Below are 25,544 nucleotides of genomic sequence, written 5' to 3'. Positions count from 1 at the left end.
AACTAGAAAAGCAAGAACCAAATCCAAAATCAGTAGATAGAATTAATAAAGAGAAGAAATAAACAAAATTGAGACTAAAAAATTACAGAAGGTCACTGAAACAAAAAGTTGGTTTTTTGAAAAGATAAACAAAACTGGCAATTCATTAGCTAGACTAAGAAAAAAAGAGAAGACACAAATAAAATCAGAAATGAAAAAAAGACATTTACAACTGATACCACAGAAATAAAAAAGATCATTAAAGACTACTATGAACAACTCTATGCCAACAAACTAGAGGAAAACTGGACATAGACATATAACCTACTACCAAGATTCAACTCAGAAAAAATAGAAAATCTGAACAGGTCAATAACAAGGAACAAGATTGAAGCAGGTATAAAAAGTCTTCCAAGAAAGAAAAGAGCAGTATCAGACAGCTTCACTGCTGAATTTTACCAAACATTTGAAGAACTAATACAAATTCCTCTCAAACTATTTCAAAAAATTGAAAGGGGGGAACAGATTTCTTCCAAATTCATTCTATGAGGTGGGCATTATACTGATACCCAAACCAGACAAGGACAAAACAACAAAAAAAAGAAAACTGAAGTCCAATATCCCTGATGAACACAGTCACAAAAATCCTAAACAAAATACTAGCAAACTGAATCCAATTAGAAGATTATATATCATAATCAAGTGAGATTTAGCCAGAGATGTAACGATGGTTATGTGTATCAATAAATGTGGTATCACATCAACAAAATAAAGGAGAAAAAAAACATCTAATCATCTCGAGAGACATAGAAAAAGCATGTGGTAACATTCAATATTCCTTCAGGATAAAAACGGTCAACAAATTAGGTACAGAAGGAATGTACCTCAATACAATAAAGGTCATATATTACAAACCTGCAGCTAACATCACACGCAACAGGGAACAGCTGAAAGCTTTTCCTCTAAAAACTAGAACAAAATAAAAATGCCCACTTTCACCACTCTTATTCAACATAGTGCTGAAAGTACTAGCCAGGGCAATTAGGCAAGAGAAAGAAATAAATGGCATCCAAATTAAAAAGAAGGACATCAAACTGCTCCTGTTTACAGATGACACAATCCTATATATAGAAAAACCTAAAGACTCCACCAAAAAACTCTTAGAACTGATAAATGAATACAGTAAAGTTGCAGAATACAAAATCAACACACAAAAATCAGTAGCATTTCTATACACCAATGTGTCAGGCCACTTCTGCATTGTTATAAGAAATACTTGAGGCTGGGTAATTTATAAAGAAAAGAGGTTTAATTGGAGTATAGCTCTGCGGGCTGTACAGGCAGGGCTCCAGCATCTGCTCCTAGTAAGGCCCTCAAGAAGCCTCCAATCATAGCAAAAGACAAAGGGGGAGCAAGTGCATCACAATGGCAAGAGTGGCAGCAACAGGGAGAAGGAGGTCCCAGACTGTTTTAAACAACCAGATCTCACATGAACTGAGTAAGAACTCACTTATCACCAATGGGTTGGTGTTAAGCCAATCACATTTCAACATGATTTGGAGGAGAAAAACATCCATACCATATAAACCAATACCAAACTAGCTGAAAAAGAAATCAGAAAGCAATCCCATTTACAATCACCAGAAAAAAAAATAAAATACCTAGAAATAAATTAACCCGTTCATGGACTGGAAGAATTAGTACTGTTAAGATGGCCATACCACCCAAAGTGATCTACAGGTTCAATGCAATCTCTATCAAAATGCCAGTGGCATTCTTTTTTTGCCGTTGTTCCTAGCCACTAGACAACCAGGGAACCAATGACATTCTTCAAAGAAATAGAAAAAAAAAAAAATCCTAAAATTCACATGAAACCACAAAAGATCCCAAATAACCAAAGCAATACTGAGCAAAAAGAATAAAGCTGAAAGTATCACACTACTTGACTTCAAAATATACTATAAAGCTAAAGCTACCAAAGGCCAGGCACAGTGGATCACGCCTATAATCCCAGCACTTCAGGAGGCCGAGGCAGGCGGATCATGAGGTCAAGAGATCGAGACCATCCTGGCCAACATGGTGAAACCCCATCTCTATTTAAAAATATATAAAAATTAGCTGGGCGTGGTGGCGGGTGCCTGTAGTCCCAGCTACTCGGGAGGCTGAGGCAGCAGAATCACTTGAACCCAGGAGGCGGAGGTTGCAGTGAGCCGAGATCACACCATTGCACTCCAGCCTGGGCGACAGAGCAAGATGCCATCTCAAAAGAAGAAAAAAAAAACTATAGCTACTCAAACAGCAATGGTAGTGACATAAAAATAGATACATAGACCAATGGTACAAAATAGATAACACAGAAATAAATCCACACATTTAAAACCAGTTGATTTTCTACAAAGGTGCCAAGAACATACGTGGGGGAAAGGACAGTCTCTTCAACAAATGGTGCTGGGAAAACTGGATATCCATAGGCAAAAGAATGAAAATAGACCCCTATCTCTCATCATATACAAAAATCAACACAAAATTTATTAAAAACCTAAACATAAGACCTGAAACTATGAAACTACTAGAAGAAAACATAGGGGAAACACTTCAGGACATTGGTTTGGGCAAAGATTTTATAAATGAGACCTCGGAAGCACAGGCAACAAAAGCAAAAATAAACAAATGGGACTAGATCAAACTAAAAAGCTTCTGCACAGCAAAAAAAGAATCAACAGTGAAGAGACAACTTGCAGAATGGGAGAAAATATCTGCACACTATTCATCCAACAAGAAATTATATCCAAAATACATGAAAAACTCAACACCAAAAATAAAAAATAAATAATCCTAATAAATAAATAATAAACAGTATATTTTTAAAATGGCAAATGAACTGAATAGGCATTTCTCAATGGCCAGGTGCGGTGGCTCACGCCTGTAATCCCCACACTTTGGGAGGCCGAGGCAGGCGGATCATTTGAGATGAGGAGTTCAAGACCAGCCTGGCCAACAGGGTGAAACCCCGTCTCTACTAAAACTACAAAAAAAATAGCTGGGTGTGGTGGCAGGTGCCTGTAGTGCCAGTTACTCAGGAGGCTGAAGCAGGAGAATCGCTTGAACCCAGGATATGGAGGTTGCAGTGAGCCAAGATCACACCACTGCACTCTAGCCTGGGCAACAGAGTAAGACTCTGTCTTAAAAAAAAAAAAAAAAAAAAAAAAAAAGACATATAAATGGCCAAGAAGTATATGAAAAAATGTTCAACATCACTAATCATCAGGAAAATGCAAATCAAAATCACAATGAGATCATTTCAAGTTAGAATGGCTACTATCAAAAAGGCAAAAAAAAAAAATAAAGGATGACAAAAACGTGGAGAAAATGAAACTCTCATATATTATTGGTGGAAATGTAAATTAGTACAGCCATTATGGAAAATAGTATGGAGGTTATTCAAAAAAACTAAAAACAGAACTACCATATGAATTAATCCCATTGCTGGGTATATATAACCCAAAGGAAAGGAAATCAGCATGTCAAAGAGGTATCTGCATTCCCATGTTTACTGCAGCAGTATTCACAATAGTCAAGATATGGAACCAGCCTAAGCGTTCATCAACAGATGAATGGATAAAGAAAATGTGGCACACAATACATAATGGAATACTATTTGGCCATTAAAAAAATGAAATCCTGTCATTTTCAGCAACATGGATGAGCCTGGAGGAAATTATGTTAAGTAAAATAAGCCAGGCACAGAAAGATAAATACAGCATGTTTTCACTCATATGTGGAAGCTAAATAAGTTGATCTCACAGAAGTACAGAGTACAACACTGGTTACTAGAGGCTGGGAAGGGTAGCAGGGAAGAGGGGAATAGGAAGAGATTGATTAACCAATACAAAATTACAACTAAATAGAAGGAATAAGTTCTAGTGGTGTATAGTACTCTAGGGTAATTATGGCCAACAATAATTTATACTATATTTTCAAATAGCTAGAAGAGAGGATTTTGAATGTTCCCAATGCAAAGAAAGGATAAATGTTTGAGGTGATGGATATACTAATTACTGATTTGATCATTACACACTGTATAAAGGTATGAAAATATCACACTGTACCCCAAAAATATGCATATTATGTGTCAATTAAAAATAATAAGAAAAGAAAATCATTGGTACATGCTGAAAAGCTTAGATATAGAAAGAACATTAAAAATACTTTTTGCAATTATATACAAAGAGAATTGTATCCATAACATGTGACACTGTTACCACTTAAATGTATAGCTAAAATTCTAGTAGTAATAATAATAACTTATACTGATATGTGTGTACTTCACATTTCAATAAAACTGCTATGTACACTGATGCATTTAATCTCCAGATAGCTTTTTAAGAGAGTGGCAGTAACAATTGTTCCTACTTTCACAGATAAGAAAAGTTTGGAAAAGATTATCTTACCACAGGTCCCTAAGAAATGGCAAAATTTACACTAGAAATTGGACCTATTACAGTACCACTCTGCTCCTCAAATGTGTTAAGCAAGTTTCTTTTACCCTAAAAAGATCATTATTTCCACTAAGCAAAAAAAAAAAAAAAAAAAAAATCACATTTGTTGGGGGAGGATATGAAGGAAAAGATAAATCAACCACCAAACTCAAACAAACAGCTTTCAAATAGGTAGCAAAAAATGGTAAGACTATGATAGTCAAGGGTCAAGTCTTGTCAGCTGAAACCATCAAAATGTTCCAAAGTGTGATACATTTGTACATTTTCCATATAAAATCTAGTTTATAACTCTGGAGGGTTTTTTTTAACATAAATCTTTTCCTCATTTCTGTCATTTTAAATAAATCAGTGACTTGGACAGTCTATTAACTACAGAAGATTTTTCCTAAAAAGCATTCCCAAAATTTTATCAAATACGTGCTATATTGGGAATGTAAGAATATTGGGAAATCCTTTTTGTTTTTTCTTGAGACAGGGTATCACTCTCACCCAGATTGAGTGCAGTGACACAATGATAGCTCACTGAAGTCTCAAACTCCCAGGCTCAAACCATCCTCCTGCCTCAGCTTCCTGAGTAGCTAAGACTACAGGAATGCACCACCACACCTGGCTTTTTTTGTTTGTTTGTTTGTTTTGGCAAAGACAGCGGGTCTTGCTATGTTGCCCAGGCTGGTCTTGAACTCCTGGTCTCAAGCAATCCTCCTGCCTCAGCCTCCCAAAGTGTTGGGATTACAGGCGTGAGCCACTGCACCCAGCCAGGATCCAAGGAATTCTAAAACACACTTAGATCCAATAAGAAGTATTCTATAAGTAGGTAAGTAGATAATTAAGTACAAGGTACAAATTATCAGGCATCAATAGCCTGAAAATAGAACCACGTGTTTGTGAGAATGCCTGTTACCCCACATTCTCACAACATTGGTTATTATCATTGCCTTCAGTCTGACAATTAAATGATTATAATTTGTAGCTCATTATTTTAGTTTACATTTTTTTGAGCACTAGTAAAGTAATATTTTATTTTCATGGCTTATATTTGCATTTATTATTGTTTTGCCTATTTAGTTCACATTTTATTTGGGATACTTGTCTTTCTTATAGATTTGTAAATGTCCTTTATTTATAAAAGATGTTCATTCTTTGTTAAATAAGATACGAATCATAAATTCCTTTACTGAAATGCTGAGAAATAAAGTTCATATCTGAGCATCAATATTACTTGATGAGTATTATGTACATTGCTTTTTAACCCATCTCAGGGTAAAAGTCAGTCCTTACTCTGAACTGAAGGTCCTATGTCATCTGGCCTTCTAGGCCCCCTCTGCCCTCATCTCTCACTTTTGTCTCCCTTATGATCTTGCTCGCTGTATAACCACACTGGCCCCCTTCCTAACCCTAAAACATACCATGTCTGCTCCAGTCTCAGTAACCTGGCTTCAGCTGCTTCCTCTGCCAGGGATGCTGTGGCAGCAGATCTCCTCAAGGCGCACTCCTTCACTTCCTGCAGTATCTCCTTAAAAGTCTTCTCTCAGCATTTTCTGTTCCATTCACTCATTTTTTTCTCCACAGCACCTACATCTACTATATTTTTACATATGTATTTGTTGATTATCTGTCCCTCCACTGCCCCCCACTAGAATATATGCACCATGAAAGTAGGGACCCTGTTTTACTCCCACTATATTCCTCCGGCATCTAGAACAGTGTTTGCTACATAATAGACGCTTAATAAATACATGTTAGATGAATAAATGAATCTATTTTATGTTAAGCCTATTAACCTTATTACTTTTTTTAAAACTGGCAAATGACAAAATAACGAATTGCTAAGAACTACTCTAGCTATTAAAATGACAAATAGCTAAGAGCTACTCTAAATTTATTCAAAGGTTTTCCCCCATAATCCAGGTTGGTGATAGTCATGGAGGTATCCAAGGGAGATGTGGGTATTTCATGTACGGCTCATTTATTATAAGCTGGAATTCACATGTGCCTTCTTATGATCTTTCTCCCTGTATTATATCAGTTTCACTTATTCAATCAGTATATATTCTTGATTACTAAGTACTATACTTACCCTTGCAGAGAGTATATCAGTGCCTAAAGCAGCCTGCGATGGTTTAAATATTTATCCCCTCCAAAACTCATGTTGAAATTTAATCCCTGATGTGGCAGTATTGAGATGTGGGGCCTTGGCCGGGCGAGGTGGCTTACACCTGTAATCCCTGCACTTTCGGAGGCCGAGGCGGGCAGATTACGAGGTCAGGAGATCGAGACCATCCTGGCTAACACAGTGAAACCCCATCTCTACTAAAAATACAAAAAAAAATTAGCTGGGCGCGGTGGCAGGCACCTGTAGTCCCAGCTACTTGGGAGGCTGAGGCAGGAGAACGGCGTGAACCCGGGAGGCGGAGCTTGCAGTGAGCCGAGATAGCGCCACTGAAGTCCGGCCTGGGCAAAAGAGCGAGACTTCCTCTAAAAAAAAAAAAAAAAAAAGAGAGAGAGATGTGGGGCCTTTAAAAAGTGATTGAATTGTGAGGGCTTTGCCCTTATAAATGCATTAATCTATTCATGGACTAATGGATTAATCGGGTAATGAATTAACAGGTTATCATGGGAGTGAGACTAGTGGCTTTAAAAGAAGAGGAAAAGAGACCAGAGCCAGCACACTCAGCCCCTTGCCCTGTGACGCCCTGCGCCATCTCGGGACTCTACAGAGTCCCAACCAGAAAGGAGGCCCTCCTCACCAGATGTAGCCCCTCAGCACTGGACTACTCCACCTACATAACTATAAGAAATAAATTCCTTTTTTAAAATATATTACCCGGTTTTAAGTGTTCTGTTATAAGCAACAGAAAACAGACTAAGACACACAGCTTTTCCTTTAAGCATCTAGGAGAAACATGTATAAGGAGGCTAGGATGTGCCTTGAGTCAACAAGACCTCAGGTTCACTTTGATATATCCAGTTCTTGAGCAGTGACTCATATACGGTAAGCAGGGACTGATATTGGTTCCTTTCTCTTCCCTTTCTGAAAGTCTTTAATTTTTTGTCATTTACCCTCACCATAATCCTGGAAGTTAGCTAAGACAGCTACAAACAGAGAGGTCATGTAATTAGGCAGCAGAGCCAGGATTTAAAACTTGGCCTGAATTCAAAGGCAATGCACCCTGCCCACTAAAGTTCACCTTCCAGCTGTTAAGATCCCATAGTGGTTAAAAACAATGGCTCCAGCATCAGGCCACAGGAAGTCAAGACTCAGCTTTACCATTATTATGTAATTGTAGCACGGAAAAGTCATGTCAATCTTACTTAAAAAGACTGTAATTCAATTTAGTCAAAGGTGTTACTTCAGTTCAAGAGTAGAACTCCCTTTCTTTTACCAAGGAGTTCTTTTTGCTCCTTTTTGTCAGTCTTTCTTGTGTTTATGTCCTCAAAATAAAACTTACTATTCAGAGAACTAGATATAGTTCACCTACTGAGGAAACCTCAAAACTACTGAATTCCCAATAACCTACTTAAGATATGCACAAGCATTTCCTGAAAGATGTAATTTACACAAAAGCAAATGTCCCTTTTTACAGTATCAGCCTAAGGCTTAGCAGTTCTTATACCAAATTTAAATATTCCATAAGCTTTATATTATGGAATATAAAACATAGCAATCATATTAACACAAAATTGGAGACTATCTTAAATGATGCCCCTAACTTTTGGCTTAGCCAAATGATTTCCTTTGTTCAATGAAATGTCGGTAGAAGTGACACGCCACTTCTAAAAAGAGGTCAGGAGTTCAAGACCAGCCTGGCCAAGATGGTAAAACCGCATCTCTACTTAAAAAAAAAAAAAAAAAAAAATTAGCCAGGCTTGGTGGCAGGTGCCTGTAATCCCAGCTACTTGGGAGGCTAAGGCAGAGAACTGCTTGAACCCAGAGGCAGACTTGCAGTGAGCTGAGATCACGCCACTGCACTCCAGCCTGGGCAACAGAGCAAGACTCCATCTCAAAAAAAAAAAAAAAAATTAGTGTGTGTGATGCAACTTGGAAACACGGTGTCTGTGGTGTACATGTAAAAAGGCTAACAGGTAAGACACAGACTTTAAAAAGGAATAGAAAACATCAGTCAAAATTTCTGCACTTCCACATAGATTGAATTCTCCTCTTTAATACTAAACTAAACCTTGCTCTTCATTCAAGTTTATGAAATATTTTTCTTCTATATTCTTGGACTTTTATCAGGACTTGACACAATTATCATCTCTACTATAATAATGCAATGACAGAACAGATAGACACAGCATCTCTGTTTAATTTTTTCTTAGAATTCAAACACTCTTAATCTGAATTTAAGAAATTGAGAGGGAACAGGGAAATAAAGGAAAACTGATGCACAGGAACACACTGTTATAAAATTTTTTATAAAACAGGTTTATAAACTAAGTTTATATCTTAGTCAAGAACAAAAAAAAAGAAATGTATTCAACCAATCTCAAACACACCAGCCCTTCCCCCAAAAAAGTATATCAACAATAAAAGAACCAATGAACAAAGTACCTTCTTTGCACAAAGAAATATTCTAGGTCCTTTAGTAGATACAAAAGATAAAACAAGATCCTTGCCATTATGGAATTGAGCAGAAAAGATGTAAATAAATAAAAACATATAAGGTAAAAATATTAAGAACTAAATAGCAACATAAAAAGAGAAGGAAAATTAAAAATAGCAACAGCATGTGTCTTTAGGCCTCAACATGAGCTATTCTTAGGAAAATCTGACAAAGTGGGCCTGAAGTATATACTCACTGTCCAAATAATACAATGTCAAAATTCATCCCTGCCAGAAGCAGCAGACTGGATTAGCAGACAGTGGCTATGATCTTAAACAAGAAACATTCAAAGTGTCAGTGTTCCTTCCATAAAGATAAGCTACACATCCACAATGAAGGAGAAAAGTGTATCAAGTGCTCTGCTTAGGGCTTGTACAGAAAACCTGGTTGCTTGCTTACTCTTTTGTTATATGTGTCTCCCTGAACAAACTGATGAAAATTCATCTCTCTGTATTGCTTCGTAAGATGTCAGAAAGCTGAAATTGGAAGATCATTGTGGGCCCACAATTTTATCCCAGGAAATACGCTAATAAGTACTGGGTCCCACATATCCCCCTGCACTTAGCACCCATTTAGTTATTCCCCACAAAGGCTCAGTTGTGGACAAATTTATTTCTGTGTCCACACCAACTGTCAAGCACATTAGAAAAGTCTAAACCATGTAGATTAGTAAAACCTCCCACCTTTGGGATTCTTCAATACAGTATCTTCCATCTGACCCCTCCACTACTAAACAAAAACTCATGTAACTGCCCCCTCAATTAAATTTTTTTAAAAAGCTTCCAGTTGAAAAGTTTTGATGAAAGAGTCAAGAAACCCATACTTTAGGTTCCTTGACTCCAAACTTCCAGTTCTCAAAATTCAGTTATTTCTTACTTTTATCAATACACTTACAGGGGCTCTCTTTTGATCTCGCACCAGTAGATGAACCTCCTGTCTCAAAAAATTACAGCCTACAATTTACTAAAGTCAAGAATTTCCTTTTATACAATAAATGCTTGTCCCCACCCTTTTCTGTGAGAAACAGGGTTTTGCACCATCACCCAGATTGGAGTGCAATGGTATAATCATAGTTCTCTGCAGGCTCGAACTCCTGGTCTCAAGCGATCTTCCCACCTCAGCCTCCCGAGTCACTGGAGTTATAGCCACAAGCCAGCATGCCTACCCTCTAGCCCTTCATTATCAATTCTGTTAAATTGGGAATTCTGTGAAACTGGTTCACTTTTAAAAGTAAGTTAGAAAGACAGCCTTAGTCGGGGTAAAAACCTTCTGGCAAAAGTAAAAATTAATAATAAAATTCAACTTTGACAAATTATTTGATAGAAAGACAAAGATAGCTTATGAAGACTGTATTTCAGTTATCAGCTACAGATTAAAAAGAAAAACACACCAACTTACCAACAACTAACGCTCCTCTTTCTGCAAAAGCCAGGGCATAGGCTCGGCCCAATCCTAATCAAAAACAAAATAATCAGAAAGTTGAAGAAATGTCAGCATAATTTTTTTGGTTCGCTCAACTCAATCCCCATGTAAAGAAATTGGTGAACAATTAATTACATTTTAATGATACTCTCAACCTGTCCTGTCACTGACATTCTCAACCTATCCACTCTCTTCTGCTTGCAGAGGTTGGAAAGCTTAAAACTGTATTTTTCCACCTATTCTACCACCATTTCCTACCATTCTACTTAGCTGCTAGGATGCTGTGAATTGGGTTCCACCATCTGATGCATCTGCATAAAATTTAGAAGGCGGAAGTGAGACAGAGACCACCTTACTGGGAGTTCTGGCTGTTGAGAAGCTAATTTTCTTGAAAGTTCCTAGGTATTCAGAAACTGACTATAGCAGCAACTTCCTCACTCAGCTCCCTAATCCCTGGATGGCAGCTTCCATACTTCAGGTCCCTAGTGCCAGTGCTACTTGGGCTGTGGCACAGCTCCAGTGACAGCCTCAGAGGTATTGCCTCCTCTAATGGATCAATTTCCTATTGTTTCAGAAGTTATTCTAAGAAGACCTGCCTAAAACTTAATTGCCTGTATTGAATCCTTTACTGCTTAAAATATCTAGTGGTTTCTGTATCCCACAGTGAACCTTGACTACACAGTCATCAAACACAGAAAATATTTAATTCTAACTCAAAGCTATAAGGTGTAAATTGATACATCCAAAAAGAAATTTTATATATATATATATACACATATATATACACACATATATATACACATATATATACATATATATATATATACACACACACATACACATACACAGAGAGAGAGAGAAAGTTTTGCTTTTTTTCTTTTTTTTTTTGAGATGCAGTCTCACTCTGTCGCCCAGGCTGGAGTGCAGTGGCGTGATCTCGGCTCACTGCAACCTCCGCCTCCCAGGTTCAGGTGATTGTCCTGCCTCAGCCTCGCGAGTAGCTGGGACTACAGGTGCCCGCCACCACGCCCAGCTAATTTTTGTATTTTTAGTAGACATGGGGTTTCACCATGTTGGCCAGGATGGTCTCAATCTCTTGACCTCAGGATCAGCCCACCTCGGCCTCCCAAAGTGCTGGGATTACAGGCGTGAGCCACCATCCCCAGCCAAGAGAGAAGTTTTATAGGCATAGAGTATCTCGGGAAAAATACATTAGAAACTGGCAATTAGTGGTTACCTCTGGAGAACAGAACTATGCGGCTAGCAATAAGGGGTGGAAGGCTTACTTCTGGATTGTTTTCTGTATTGTTTACATTTTTTAATATGCATATATTTTTTACATTTTAAGTTAATTGATAAATTTCATTGACAAATGAATAAATTTAATTAACAATTTATATTTAGTATAAATTAATCAATAAGTATACAAATAACAAACTGAGATGCATAAATTATTAGCCCCTTCGAAAAACAACCCAAGGCCAGGAGCAGTGACACACATCTGTAATCCCAACACTTTATGAGACAGAGGTAGGTGGATCATTTGAGGTCTGGAGTTCAAGACCAGCCTGGCCAACAGGGTGAAACCCCGTCTCTACTAAAACCACAAAAATCAGCCGGGCTTGGTGGTGTGCCCCTGTACCCCCAGCTACTTGGGAGGCTGAGGTAGGAGAATTGTTTGAACCCAGAAGGCAGAGGTTGCAGTCAGCCGAGATGATGTCACTGCACTCCAGCCTCGGCAACAGAGCAAGACTCCCTCTCAAACAAAAACAAAAAGAACCAAAAATATACAGTTTTCCAAAACTAGGAAATTTCGCCAAACAACTTATTTTAGAATTTAATCCAAGCAGAAGGATCGCTTGAGGCCAGGAGTTTGAGACCAGCCTGGGCAACAAAGCAAGACTCCATCTCTTGAAAACATTTAAAAATTAGCTGGGCGTGGTGGCACACACCTATAGTCCTAGCTAGTCTGGAAGCTGACGCAAAAGGATCACTTGAGCCCAGGAGTTCAAGGTTACAGTGAGCCATGCACTCCAGGTCACTGCACTCCAGCCTGGATACAGAGTAAGACCTTTTCCTCTGGGAAAAAAAAAAAAAAAAATTTAATCCACTCTGAATGGGTAAGAGAGAATTTAACCAGTTTATGAACAGCAGGTGCTAAGTTCATAACTGTCTAGTCACAACTCATTGTTTCACAAAATCAATTTTGTGGGTTGCAATTACAATTTATAAATAAAACAGAATAGAAAATAAATTTCAGGATGCACTGCCTGTACTACACACTGTATCATGAACTGGTTTTAAATACAGATGTGTGTGCATGTGTAAAGGTACTGAGTCCTGGTGTAAAATGTACTGCATACCATGTGTAAGTATGTTAATGGTGTCAAAAGCAGTCCCTATCCTTGAATGATTTTCAGATACAGCCCCTGAAAAGGAAAGTCTCCTTAGCGATGGCAAAAACGTCTTACAATGTAATCCCTGGACCTCCTGCATGAAAATTATCCAAGAGCTGTCAAAAAAGATTTAAAACACCAAGTGTTGTAAAACACATTATTTACATCAAAAGCAAAGTGTAAACAAAATGTTTTCCTAAAAACATTTAGAAGGTATGGGTACACCCAAATACATGCCCATGCAGATATAACCAGACAGCTATGGGTATAAAATACTTGGCTATTCATCAATACTAAAAGCATTTTCTGAAAGGCAGCCTAAGAAACCAATTTATCAATACAGATATGAAAGTACATAGGAATTAACTGACAGAATTCCAGTTTGTAACGTTTAATATATAACTCAAATAATTCATGCATTAGGGCCTTTCCAGGTATAAGGTACTACCAGCGGAGAATCAAAGGTGCATAATGTCAAGATCCCTGCACTTGGAGGTTACAGAGGTCACCCACCGGTGAGAAACTAATGTAAAATCTCACTGCACAGCATCTATGTTGGTATGAATGGTTTGTTTTAATTTTTTGTACTTTAAAAAATGGGGTTATTTCACATAACAATTTTCCATTTTGCCGCTCCTGAAATACAGGCAACTTTCCCACTGGCCGGTCCACTTCGGAATTCTCTGCTCTCCAGTTCCTCAAATGTGCCCATCCTACTCCCATTTTCTTTCTCCATCACACGCCTGACCCCTGTGCGCATTTGAGCTTACAACCTCTGCCAAGACTCCAGTGGATTTCGAGTACAGTTTGTGACTTGCTAAGCATACAAACTCCAACCGGGAAGGGCTCTTATCAGACGCCCTCTTTAAAGAAGGTCCTCTCACGAACTTAAAATCGTACGACAGAGGGAAACAAACACTGAACGACTGAATGACTTTTCAGGAGCTGACATCTCCGCGCTTCAGGGGGCGAATTCCAGCCCCCGCCCCTCGCGGCTTTTCAGTCCTTTAAAAGACTAGGCAAAGATCTAAAAGAGTTAATTGCAAGAAGAGTAACAATCAATGCCCACAGATAAGGGTCAGGGAGAACTTTCACCCAGTTTTGCAACCAGCAGGCCAGCCTGGCCTCTCCCCTCAGGCAGGACCTTGGGAAGCCCACACCGGGTGCTGGGGAGAAGCGGGCTGTACCTGCCTGAGGGACCAGGTGTTTCTGGCTCTTTCCTCCTCAACAGATTGGGTGCCTCAAGAATAACCATTCCCCTCCCCACCACCTCTGCGCCGTGACCTCAGCTGCGGCTGCGCGCGTATCCCGGCCGGAAAAGAGCAGCCAGCAGCGCCACAGCAAGGGGCGCGGCCTCCAACCTTCGCATGCTCACCTGCCCCCGCGCCTGTGACCAGTACCACCCGCCCGTCGAACCTCAGCGGTGAGCCCATGAATAAGGCCTGCAACGACACACACACGAACAAGCAGAGCCGCTAGACGCGGACTGCGGGACAGGAGGAGGCGGGGAATGGCGGAGGCGGGACGAGGGTCAGTGACTTGCCGATTTCTGGTAGGAAGATGGGCGCAGAGCGCGCGGCTCCCTTGGAATCCTGGGACATGTAGTTAAGAGTCACTCCACTCGCTGGAAGGACTTGCCCAAGAGTCGACTTCAAAGGGCCATTTCTGCGGCTGGAAGCAATGGGAGCTGCTAGGACCTGTGTGGAAAAATAGTTGACTCCACACCCTGCGTTCACCTATTCACCTATCGTTTCATCATTGACTCAGTAAACGTTTTCTGGGTTTAGTTGCTGACCTAGAGAAACAGCATGCGGCCCCTATCCTTGAGGGGCTTCCAGAGATAGCCCCTGGGAAGGAAAGTCCCCCTTAAGGATGGTAAAGATTTGTCAGTGTAATAATCCCTGCACTTCTACATGCAAACATCAGGGAACTGTCAAAATGCAGAGTCCTGGACCCCCCACTGCTTACCTCCCAAAATAGAATCTCAAGGGACAAAAACATTTTGACAAGTGTTCCTAAATGATCTTGCGTTTCTATGTTGAGAACAGTCATAGTTCAAGCAACATTTATTGAGCATCTCCTGAGTTTTCATAGGGTCCTCAAGCTACTCAGAGTCAGATGGTAAACTTTCAATAACGGTGCAGCCTAGACTTGCGACAAATGTGTGTAAGTGTGCTAATGGTGTCAAAATAAACAGACCCTATCCCCGCTGGGGAGAAAGAGGAAAAACTTTCTGAAGGAGGTGAAGCAGGACTTAAAGTGGTGACCCCTGCAAAGAAAGAAGGGCATTACAGGCAGCACAAACACTAGCTAGGTTTGGGGAGAAAGAGGGTAAAGCCACAAAAGCAAAGCCAGCAAGATCATGTTTAGATGTTTGAATTTTGTGCTGAAAACGGTTTTAAGTAGGATTACTCCAGAGAGTGGTAGGAACACATTTACATTATGGAAAGATCACTTTGCCCATTATGGAGGATTGATTGGATGGTGCGGGAAGTCACAGACCCCAAACAGGGGGACCTGCTAGAGCCGCAGCAGAGGAACATAAATTGTGAAGATTTCACGGACATTTATCAGTTCCCAAATAATACTTCTATAATTTCTTATGCCTGTCTTTACTTTAATCTCTTAATCCTGTTATCTTCGTAAGCTGAAGATGTCCGTCACCTCAGGACCACTGTGATAATTGTGTTAACTGTACAAATTGATTGTAAAACATGTGTGTTTGAACAATATGAAATCAGTGCACCTTGAAAAAGAACAGAATAACAGCAATTTTTAGGGAACAAGGGAAGTCAACCGTAAGGTCTGACTGCCTGCGGGGTTGGGCAAAAAAGCCATATTTTTCTTCTTGCAGAGAGCCTATAAACAGACATGCAAGTAGGGAAGACATCGCTAAATTCTTTTCCTAGCAAGGAATATTAATATTAATACCCTGGGAAAGGAATGCATTCCTGGGGGGAGGTCTATAAACAGCCACTCTGTCTTACGCGGTTGAGGTAAGGACTGAGATATGCCCTGGTCTCCTGCAGTACCCTCAGGCTTACTAGGGTGGGGAAAAACCCGGCCCTGGCAAATCTGTGGTCAGACCAGCTGTCTGCTCTCGAACCCTGTTTCTGTTGTTTAAGATGTTTATCAAGATAATACGTGCACCGCTGAACATAGACCCTTATCAGTAGCTCTGCTTTTGCCCTTTGTCTTGTGATCTTTGTTGGACCCTTATTAGTAGTTCTGCTTTTGCCCTTTGTCCTGTTCCCTCAGAAGCAAATGATCTTTGTTCTGCTTTTTGCCCTTTGAAGCATGTGATCTTTGTACCTACTCTCTGTTCTTACACCCCCTTCCCTTTTGCAACCGTTAATAAAAAACTTGCTGGTTTGAGGCTCAGGTGGGCATCACGGTCCTACTGGTATGTGATGTCACCCCCAGTGGCCCAGCTATAAAATTCCTCAGTTTGTATTCTTTCTCTTTATTTCTCAGCTGACCGACACTTACGGAAAATAGAAAGAACCTACATTGAAATATTGGGGGCGGGTTCCCCTGATAATTGGAGGTGGGCAAGGAGAACATAGAAAAGATTTGGGGGAAATTATGGAAACCAGAAGTAAGGCAGAGGAAATGTTGAAGAAGAAATGTTGAGATATACTGTATTTGAAAATGGAACTGACAGGGACAGAAGGCAGGGAAATTCTGGGCAGAAGAGGGCAGGTCCCCAGCGAGGGCTCCACCCTCAAGCCTGGAACCACAGCCCAAAGTGAGAACATGCATCCCTGTTTTCCTTCTTGAATGTTGCCTTTTCCAAAACCACCTATGTTCCCCCTGCCCCGCATCCTGTGCCCATAAAAACCCCAGGCTCCACTGGCAGAGAGGAGAGGAGAGAAGAAACAGCTTGACTTCAGAGGTATGGCTTGATGGCGTTGCTCCTGGGGAAGATCACCTTCTCACTCCATCCCCTTTTCAGCTCCCCTTCCCACTGACAGCCACTCTCGTCGGCAATAAAATCCTCTGCATTCACCATTCTTCAATTTGTTCCTGTGACCTGATTTTTCCTGGATGCCAAACAAGAGCTCAGGTGCCACAGGTGTAACACTAAAGGCTGTCACACTGACCCTCTGCCCTCACTGGCAGAGAGCAACTGCCTCACACCAAAAAACAGAGGGCCCACTGAGATGTTTAACATTTAAGCCATCAGTGGATGGCAAAGTTAAAAGAGCACTGTAACACACACCCTCTGGGGCTTCAGGGGCCTCAGGTATGCCTCTAGACATTGCCAAGGACCACACAGAGTTTTGCTCCTGCATGTGCTGGCCCCAGCTCCTGCACCCACTCACCTGTGCTCCCCTTCCTGTGAGGGGTGGAACGCAGTGGGACCCAGTGAGTGGAATCCACCCCTGCCAGAATCAAAGCAGCCAGCTAGTTCTAGATCCTGTGCACTCCAGTTCCTGCCCCCACCCATGAAGGGGTCAGGAAAATTTCCTGCTTCAGAACTAGTCTTTTTGATTAATTAGATGTAGATATGAGGAAAGAGCAACTGAAATAATCCTATATTTTGATTTGAGAATCTAGATTATGATGGGCCATTCATCAAAATAAATAGTGGAGAAAGAGTGGCTTTGGAGGGGTTATGGCTCCAATTTTAGACAAACTGCATCTGGGAAGGGGAAGTGAAACTATGGCTAGAGATACCTAGCAGATGGCTATGGTTCTAGAGCTCTGACAGCTTGGTTTCTGTTATAAATAAAGTTTCGGTGCCACAGAAGAAATAGCACTCGAATATAAAAATTTTTTTTTCTTCTCAGCAAGGCAGTTTACTTCTATAGAAGGTTGCACTCTCACAGATGGAGCAATGGTGAGCACACACCTGGACAAGGGAGGGGAAGGGGTTCTTAATCCTGATGCATGTGGCCCCTGCTGCTGTGTCATTTCCCTATTGGCTAGGGTTAGTCCACACAGGTTAAACTAATTCCAGTTGGCTAATTTAAAGAGAGTGACAGGGTGAGTGGTTTGGCAGGAAAAATGGTTATGGCAGAGAGGAAATCGGAATGAGTCAGGGTAGAGAATGAGCAGGTAATCGGAATGAGACAGGGTGGAGCAGGTAATCGGAAAAGGTTGCTTTACGAGGAAGTTAAGTTTCAAAGTAGAAGGCAAAGAATTGAATACACTGACATACTGATTCTTTTAAAAGAAATTTAGAACTCATGTCTATCAACTCCTCCTCTTGCATTTCCTTACAGCTCTTTCTCTTCAAGCTTCTTTAACATGTCTTGGCTTAGTTGTTCTGCTTGATTTTCCAAAAGAAGAAGCTTCTCTGGATAAGGTGGAGGATAGTTAAGGGAGGATTTAGTAAGTGCCATTTCTATGAGCCTCTGCACCAACCCACAGATGTATGGTATGATACAGCACCCAACAAGAATAAGTACACTCATTACGGCTGCAAGGGAAGTAAGAATTGAGGCTATTATTCCTTTCCATTTACAGAACCACTTTTCTAGGCATCCTGTAAAGGGGCCATTTACCCCTAGTTGCTGGCTAACTCCTTGGACAGAGCAGTCAGACCTTGCAATGCCTTTGTTATACTTCCATTAGGGGCGATATTGTTTGGGATGAAGGTACAACATTGAGTTTTAATCATGACGCAAACTCCTCCTCTTTCTGCTAATATCATGTCTCAGGCTATCCTATTTTCCCAAGCCATCTGGCTAGTAGCCCCTAATTGCTCAGCTATTCTTTCAACAGCATCTCTAGGGTAGTTAATAAATTGCTGTTGGTTGCAATAAATGTAGTTTATCCAACCTACATTTTTATTAATTGTCACCCACCAAAATATTGACTCAAATCCTGCAGCTATTTGATTTTGGGCTTTAAATTGATCTGGTATTCCTGGTGGGACTCCAACTGTGTCTAAATAGACATGAGAGTTGAAAGACCAATAAGGGGCCTCTCTCACTTTATGACATCTTATTTTTCCTTCCTCCGGTTGGTGAAATGCCAGAGTAAAAGCGATAACCAATTAAATTAGACCATAAGTACTGCTCTAATTATTTGGCAGAGTGTCCAGTAAAGGCCCTCCATAATACCACCATACAACCACTCAGGGATGAATAAGGGCAGACTGTTGGGTCAGCTCTTGGGAGTGCCTGACTTCCCTGCATCCTGTTAAGTCTCCAAGGAATGCCAAATTTTTCCCCTTGTCATTGGAGACATGAGGTAAAATTGGCTTTGGAAGATGGAGGCTGGATGGCCCTCGGGGACTGACCCACAGGGTGTTGAACTTCAGGAAATAGCAGAGAAAGAGCTTGGCACAATTTGTTATTCCAGGTGGTAGAATCTTGAAAAAGAGCTACCAGGCACTCCATGTCCAGTTGATTTGAGGACCATCCCAGTGGAAAGGGAACAACCTGGGCCTCTGGCCTACCGTGCACACAAGCGTAACAGTCGCTTTTGTTTAAAGTGCGAATGGAATATTTAATCCATTTTAACCAGGCATTTACATCTTTTTACTCTGTTTCAATGGCTATGGTTTGCCTTAGGTCTCCTATTTCTGCTACTGAGACCTTGCTCAGGAAAAGAGGCAGAAGAGTCAAGGGGCAGTTGGGAAGCCTCCCAACAAAACGGGGAAAGAGGGAGGGAGTGGGAAGGCAAAAGCTTAATTATCCATTCTATTTGGAACTCTCTGAACACATTCAATCTGATGTCTTACGTATTTGTTTAGCTCAGGAAAATCCTTGGTATTATTTTTTCAAGTAGTTCTTCTACTCCATTTACTGCTTTTTTCTCCTTTGGGGACTTCTTTGAGGCGACATTCACATTTCTATTTCTATCCACCATACCTCTTAATGTTTCTCTTACACTTTCTATCACTTTATTCTTTCCTAATGCCTTTAGGGAGTGCTCCTTGACTCTTTCCCTTACCTACTCATTCTTCTGCTAGTCATTGCATTCAGAGTTTTATTTCAACAATTATCATTTTCTTAATCAATATTTCTAATTTTTTCTTCTTCATTATTGCTTACTCCTTTTTTAATATATATTCTAGATAGCCTGATTTTTTTATTATACTCTAAGTTCTAGGATACATGTGCACAATGTGCAGGTTTGCTACATAGGTGTAGATGTGCCACGTTGGTTGCTTCACCCATCAGCTCATCATTTACATGAGGTACTTCTCCTAATGCTATCCCTCCACTAGCCCCCCACCCCACGACAGGCCCCAGTGTGTAATGTTCCCTGCCCTGTCTACAAGTAATCTCATTAATTCCTACCTATGAATGAGCATATGCGGTGTTTGGTTTTCTGTCCTTGTGATAGTTTGCTGAGAATGATGGTTTCCAGCTTCATTCATGTCCCTGCAAAGGACATGAACTCATCCTTTTTTATGGCTGTATAGTATTCCATGGTGTATATGTGCCACATTTTCTTAATCCAGTCTATCATTGATGGACATTTGGATTGCTTCCAAGTTTTCGTTATTGTGAATAGTGCCACAATCAACATATGTGTGCATGTGTCTTTATAGTAACATGATTTATAATCCTTTTGGTATATACCCAGTAATGGGATTGCTGGATCAAATGGTATTTCTAGCTCTAGATCCTCGAGGGATCGCCACACTGTCTTCCACAATGGTTGAACTAATTTGCACTCCCACCAACAGTGTAAAAGTGTTCCTATTTCTCCACATCCTCTCCAGCATCTGTTGTTTCCTGACTTTTTAATGATTGCCATTCTAACTGTCATGAGATGGTATCTCATTGTGGTTTTGATTTGCATTTCTCTGATGACCAGTGATGATGAGCATTTTTTCACATGTCCGTTGGCTGCATAGATGTGTTCTTTTGAGAAGTGTCTGTTCATATTCTTTGCCCACTTTTTGATGGGGTTGTTTGTCTTTTTCTTGCAAATTTGTTTGAGTTCTTTGTAGATTCTGGATATTAGCCTTTTGTCAGATGGGTACATTGCAAAAATTTTCTCGCATTCTGTAGGTTGCCTGTTCACTCTGATGGTAGTTTCTTTTGCTGTGCAGAAGCTCTTTAGTTTAATTAGATCTCATTTGTCTATCTTGGCTTTTGTTGCCATTGCTTTTGTTGTTTTAGTCATGAAGTCCTTGCCCACACCTATGTCCTGGATGGTATTGCCTAGGTTTTCTTCTAGGATTTTTATGGTTTTAGATCTAACATTTAAGTCTTTAATCTACCTTGAATTAATTTTTGTATAAGGTGTAAGGAATGGATCCAGTTTCAGCTTTCTACATATGGCTAGCCAGTTTTCCCAGCACCATTTATTAAATAGGGAATCCTTTCCCCATTGCTTGTTTTTGTCAGGTTTGTCAAAGATCAGATGGTTGTAGATGTGTGGTGTTATTTCTGAGGGCTCTGTTCTGTTCCATTGGTCTGTATCTCTGTTTTGGTACCAGTACCATGCTGTTTTGATTACTGTAGCCTTGTAGTATAGTTTGAAGTCAGGTAGCGTGATTCCTCCAGCTTTGTTCTCTTGGATTAGGATTGTTTTGGCAATACGGGCTCTTTTTTGGTTCCATATGAACTTTAAAGTAGTTTTTTCCAATTCTGTGAAGAAAGTCATTGATATCTTGATGGGGATGGCATTGAATCTATAAATTACATTGGGCAGTATGGCCATTTTCACAATATTGATTCTTCCTATCCATAAGGATGGAATGTTCTTCCATTTGTTTGTGTCCTCTTTTATTTTGTTGAGCAGTGGTTTTGTAGTTCTCCTTAAAGAAGTCCTTCACATCCCTTGTAAGTTGGATTCTTAGGTATTTTATTCTCTTTGTAGCAATTGTGAATGGGAGTTCACTCATGATTTGGCTCTCGTCTATTATTGGTATATAGGAATGCTTGTGATTTTTGCACATTGATTTTGTATCCTGAGACTTTGCTGAAGTGGCTTATCAGCTTAAGGAGATTTTGGGCTGAGACGGTGGGGTTTTCTAGATATACAATCATGTCATCTGCAAACAGGGACAATATGACTGCCTCTTTTCCAAATTGAATACCCTTCATGTCTTTCTCTTGCCTGATTGCCCTGGCCAGAACTTCAAACACTATGTTGAATAGGAGTGGTGAGAGAGGGCATCCTTGTTTCGTGCCAGTTATCAAAGGGAACGCTTCCAGTTTTTGCCCATGTAGTATGATATTGGTTGTGGGTTTGTCATAAATAGCCCTTATTATTTTGAGATACGTTCCATCAATACCTAGTTTATTGAGAATTTTTAGCATGAAGGGCTGTTGAATTTTGTCAAAGGCCTTGTCTGCATCTATTGAGATAATCATGTGGTTTTTATTATTGGTTCTGTTTATGTGATGGATTATGTTTATTGATTTGTGTATGTTGAACCAGCCTTGCATCCCAGGGATGAAGCTGACCTGATCATGGTAGATGAGCTTTTTGATGTGCTGCTGGATTCGGTTTCCAGTATTTTATTGAGGATTTTCACATCGATGTTTATCAGGGATATTGGTCTAAAATTCTCTTTTTTGGTTGTGTCTCTGCCAGGCTTTGGTATCAGGATGATGTTGGCCTCATAAAATGAGTTAGGGAGGATTCCCTCTTTTTCTATTGATTGGAATAGTTTCAGAAGAAATGGTACCAACTCCTCTTTGTACCTCTGGTAGAATTTGGCTGTGAATCTGTCTGGTCCTGGACATTTTTTTTTTTTTTTTTTTTGGTTGGTAGGCTATTAATTATTGCCTCAATTTCAGAGCCTGTTATTGGTCTATCCAGAGATTCAACTTCTTCCTGGTTTAGTCTTGGGAGGGTGTATGTATCCAGGAATTTATCCATTTCCTCTAGATTTTCTAGTTTATTTGTGTAGAGGTGATTATAGTATTCTTTGATGGTAGTTTGTATTTCTATGCGATTGATGGTGATATCCCCTTTATCATTTTTTATTGTGGCTATTTGATTCTTCTCTCTTTTCTTCTTTATTAGTCTTGCTAGCAATCTATCAATTTTGTTGATCTTTTCAAAAAACCAGCTCCTGGATCCATTGATTTTTTGAAAGGTTTTTTGTGTCTCTGTATCTTTCATTTCTGCTAGCTTTTGAATTTCTTTGCTCTTGCTTCTCTAGTTCTTTTCATGGTGATATTAGGGTGTAAATTTTAGATCTTTCCTGCTTTCTCTTGTGGGCATTTAGTGCTATAAATTTCCCTCTACACACTGCTTTAAATGTGTCCCAGAGATTCTGGTACCTTGTGTCTTTGTTCTCATTGGTTTCAAAGAACATCTTTATTTCTGCCTTCATTTCGTTATTTACTCAGTAGTCATTCAGGAACAAGTTGTTCAGTTTCCATGTAGTTGTGTGGTTTTGAGTGAGTTTCTTCATCCTGAATTCTAATTTCATTGTACTGTAGTCTGAGAGACTGTTGCAATTTCTGTTTTTTTACACTTGCTGAGGAGTGTTTTACTTCCAACTATGTGGTCAATTTTAGTATAAGTCCAATGTGGTGCTGAGAAAAATGTATATTGTGTTGATTTGGGGTGGAGAGTTCTGTAGATGTCTATGAGGTCTGCTTGGTGCAAGCTGAATTCAAGACCTGGATATCCTTGTTAACCTTCTGTCTCGTTGATCTGTCTAATATTGACAGTGGGGTGTTAAAGTCTCCCATTATTATTGTGTGGGAGTCTAAGTGTCCTTGTAGGTCTCTAAGGACTTGCTTTATGAATCTTGGTGCTCCTGTATTGGGTGCATATTTAGAATAATTAGCTCTTCTTGTTGAATTGGTCCCTTTACCATTATGTAATGGCCTTCTTTGTCTCTTTTGATCTTTGTTGGTTTAAAGTCTGTTTTATCAGAGACTAGGATTGCAACCCCTGCTTTTCTTTGCTTTCCATTTGCTTGGTAGATCTTCCTCCATCCCTTTATTTTGAGCCTATATGTGTCTTTGCATGTGAGATGGGTCTCCTGAATACAACACACTGATGGGTCTTGACTCTTTATCCAATTTGCTAGTCTGTGTCTTTTAATTGGGGCAGTTAGCCCATTTACATTTAAGGTTAATATTGTTATGTTTGAATTTGATCCTGTCATTATGATGTTAGCTGGTTATTTTGCTCGTTAGTTAATGCAGTTTCTTCCTAGCCTCGATGATCTTTACAATTTGGCATGTTTTTGCAGTGGCTGGTACCAGTTGTTCCTTTCCATGTTTAGTGCTTCCTTCAGGAGCTCTTGTAAGGCAGGCCTGGTGGTGACAAAATCTCTCAGCATTTGCTTGTCTGTAAAGAATTTTATTTCTCCTTCACTTATGAAGCTTAGTTTGGCTGGATATGAAATTCTGTGTTGAAAATTGTTTTCTTTAAGAATGTTGAATATTGGCCCCCACTCTCTTCTGGCTTGCAGGGTTTCTGCCAAGAGATCTGCTATTAGTCTGATGGGCTTCCCTTTGTGGGCAACTCGACCTTTCTCTCTGGCTGCCCTTAGTTTTTTCCTTCATTTCAACTTTGGTTAATCTGACAATTATGTGTCTTGGGGTTGCTCTTCTCGAGGAGTATCTTTGTGGTGTTCTCTGTATTTCCTGAATTTGAATGTTGGCCTGTCTTGCTAGGTTGGGGAAGTTCTCCTGGATAATATCCTGCAGAGTGTTTTCCAACTTGGTTCCATTCTCCCCATCACTTTCAGGTACACCTATCAAACATAGATTTGGTCTTTTCACATAGTCCCATATTTCTTGGAGGCTTTGCTCATTTCTGTTTACTCTTTTTTCTCTAACCTTGTCTTCTCACTTTATTTCATTAATTTGATCTTCAGTCACTGATACCCTTTCTTCCACTTGATCGAACCAGCTATTGAAGCTTCTGCGTGTGTCACAAAGTTCTCATGCCATGGTTTTCAGCTCCATCAGGTCATTTAAGGTCTTCTCTACACTGTTTATTCTAGTTAGCCATTCATCTAACCTTTTTTCAAGGTTTTTAGCTTCCTTGCGATGGGTTCAAACATGCTCCTTTAGCTCAGAGAAGTTTGTTATTACTGACCTTCTGAAGCCTACTTCTGTCAGCTTGTCAAAGTCATTCTTTGTCCAGCTTTGTTCTATTGCTCGCGAGGACCTGTGATCCTTCGGAGGAAAAGAGACACTTGATTTTTAGAATTTTCAGCTTTTCTGCTCTTGTTTCTTCCCATCTTTGTGGTTTTTTCTACCTTTGGTCTCTGATGTTGGTGACCTGCAGATAGGGTTTTGGTGTAGATGTCCTTTTTGTTTATGTTGGCTATTGCTTTCTGTTTGTTAGTTTTCCTTCTAAAGGTCAGGTCCCTCAGCTGCGGATCTGTTGGAGTTTGTTGGAGGTCCACTCCAAACCCTGTTTACCTGTTTGCCTGGGTATCACCAGCAGAGTCTGCAGAACAGCAAATATTGCAGAACAGCTTCATCCCAGAGGGGCACCCACCTATATGAGGTGTCTGTCGGCCCCTACTGGGAGATGTATCTGAGTTAGACTACACGGGGGTCAGGGACCCACTTGAGGAGGCAGTCTGTTCATTCTCAGAGCTCAAATGCCATGATGGGAGAACCACTGCTCTCTTCAGGGCTGTCAGACAGGGACATTTAAGTCTGCAGAAGTTGTCTGCTGCCTTTTATTCAGCTAAGCCCTGCCCACAGAGGTGGAATCTAGAGGCAGTAGGGTTTGCTGAGCTGCAG

At 40.2% G+C, this 25,544-nt stretch overlaps 1 protein-coding gene across 1 annotated transcript in view; it reads right to left on the bottom strand.

The window, feature by feature from the left end:
* HSD17B4 (hydroxysteroid 17-beta dehydrogenase 4) overlaps nt 1-16,335 on the bottom strand; it is a 99,584-nt gene extending 83,249 nt beyond the window's left edge. Inside the window, exons 1-2 of the mRNA XM_009240978.4 lie at nt 14,276-16,335; nt 10,481-10,534 (exon numbers count right to left, since the gene is read on the bottom strand). Coding sequence (XP_009239253.2) covers nt 10,481-10,534; nt 14,276-14,333 — 112 coding nt within the window. The 5' untranslated portion in view covers nt 14,334-16,335. The remainder of the gene's footprint in view (nt 1-10,480; nt 10,535-14,275) is intronic.
* Nucleotides 16,336-25,544: the final 9,209 nt, after the last annotated feature.

This window comes from Pongo abelii, chromosome 4 (genome assembly GCF_028885655.2).
Source record: "Pongo abelii isolate AG06213 chromosome 4, NHGRI_mPonAbe1-v2.0_pri, whole genome shotgun sequence".
In the NCBI taxonomy this organism is placed as follows: domain Eukaryota; kingdom Metazoa; phylum Chordata; class Mammalia; order Primates; family Hominidae; genus Pongo; species Pongo abelii.
The sequence above is the reverse complement of the archived record's forward strand: the minus strand, read 5'-3'. Positions and strand labels throughout refer to the sequence as shown.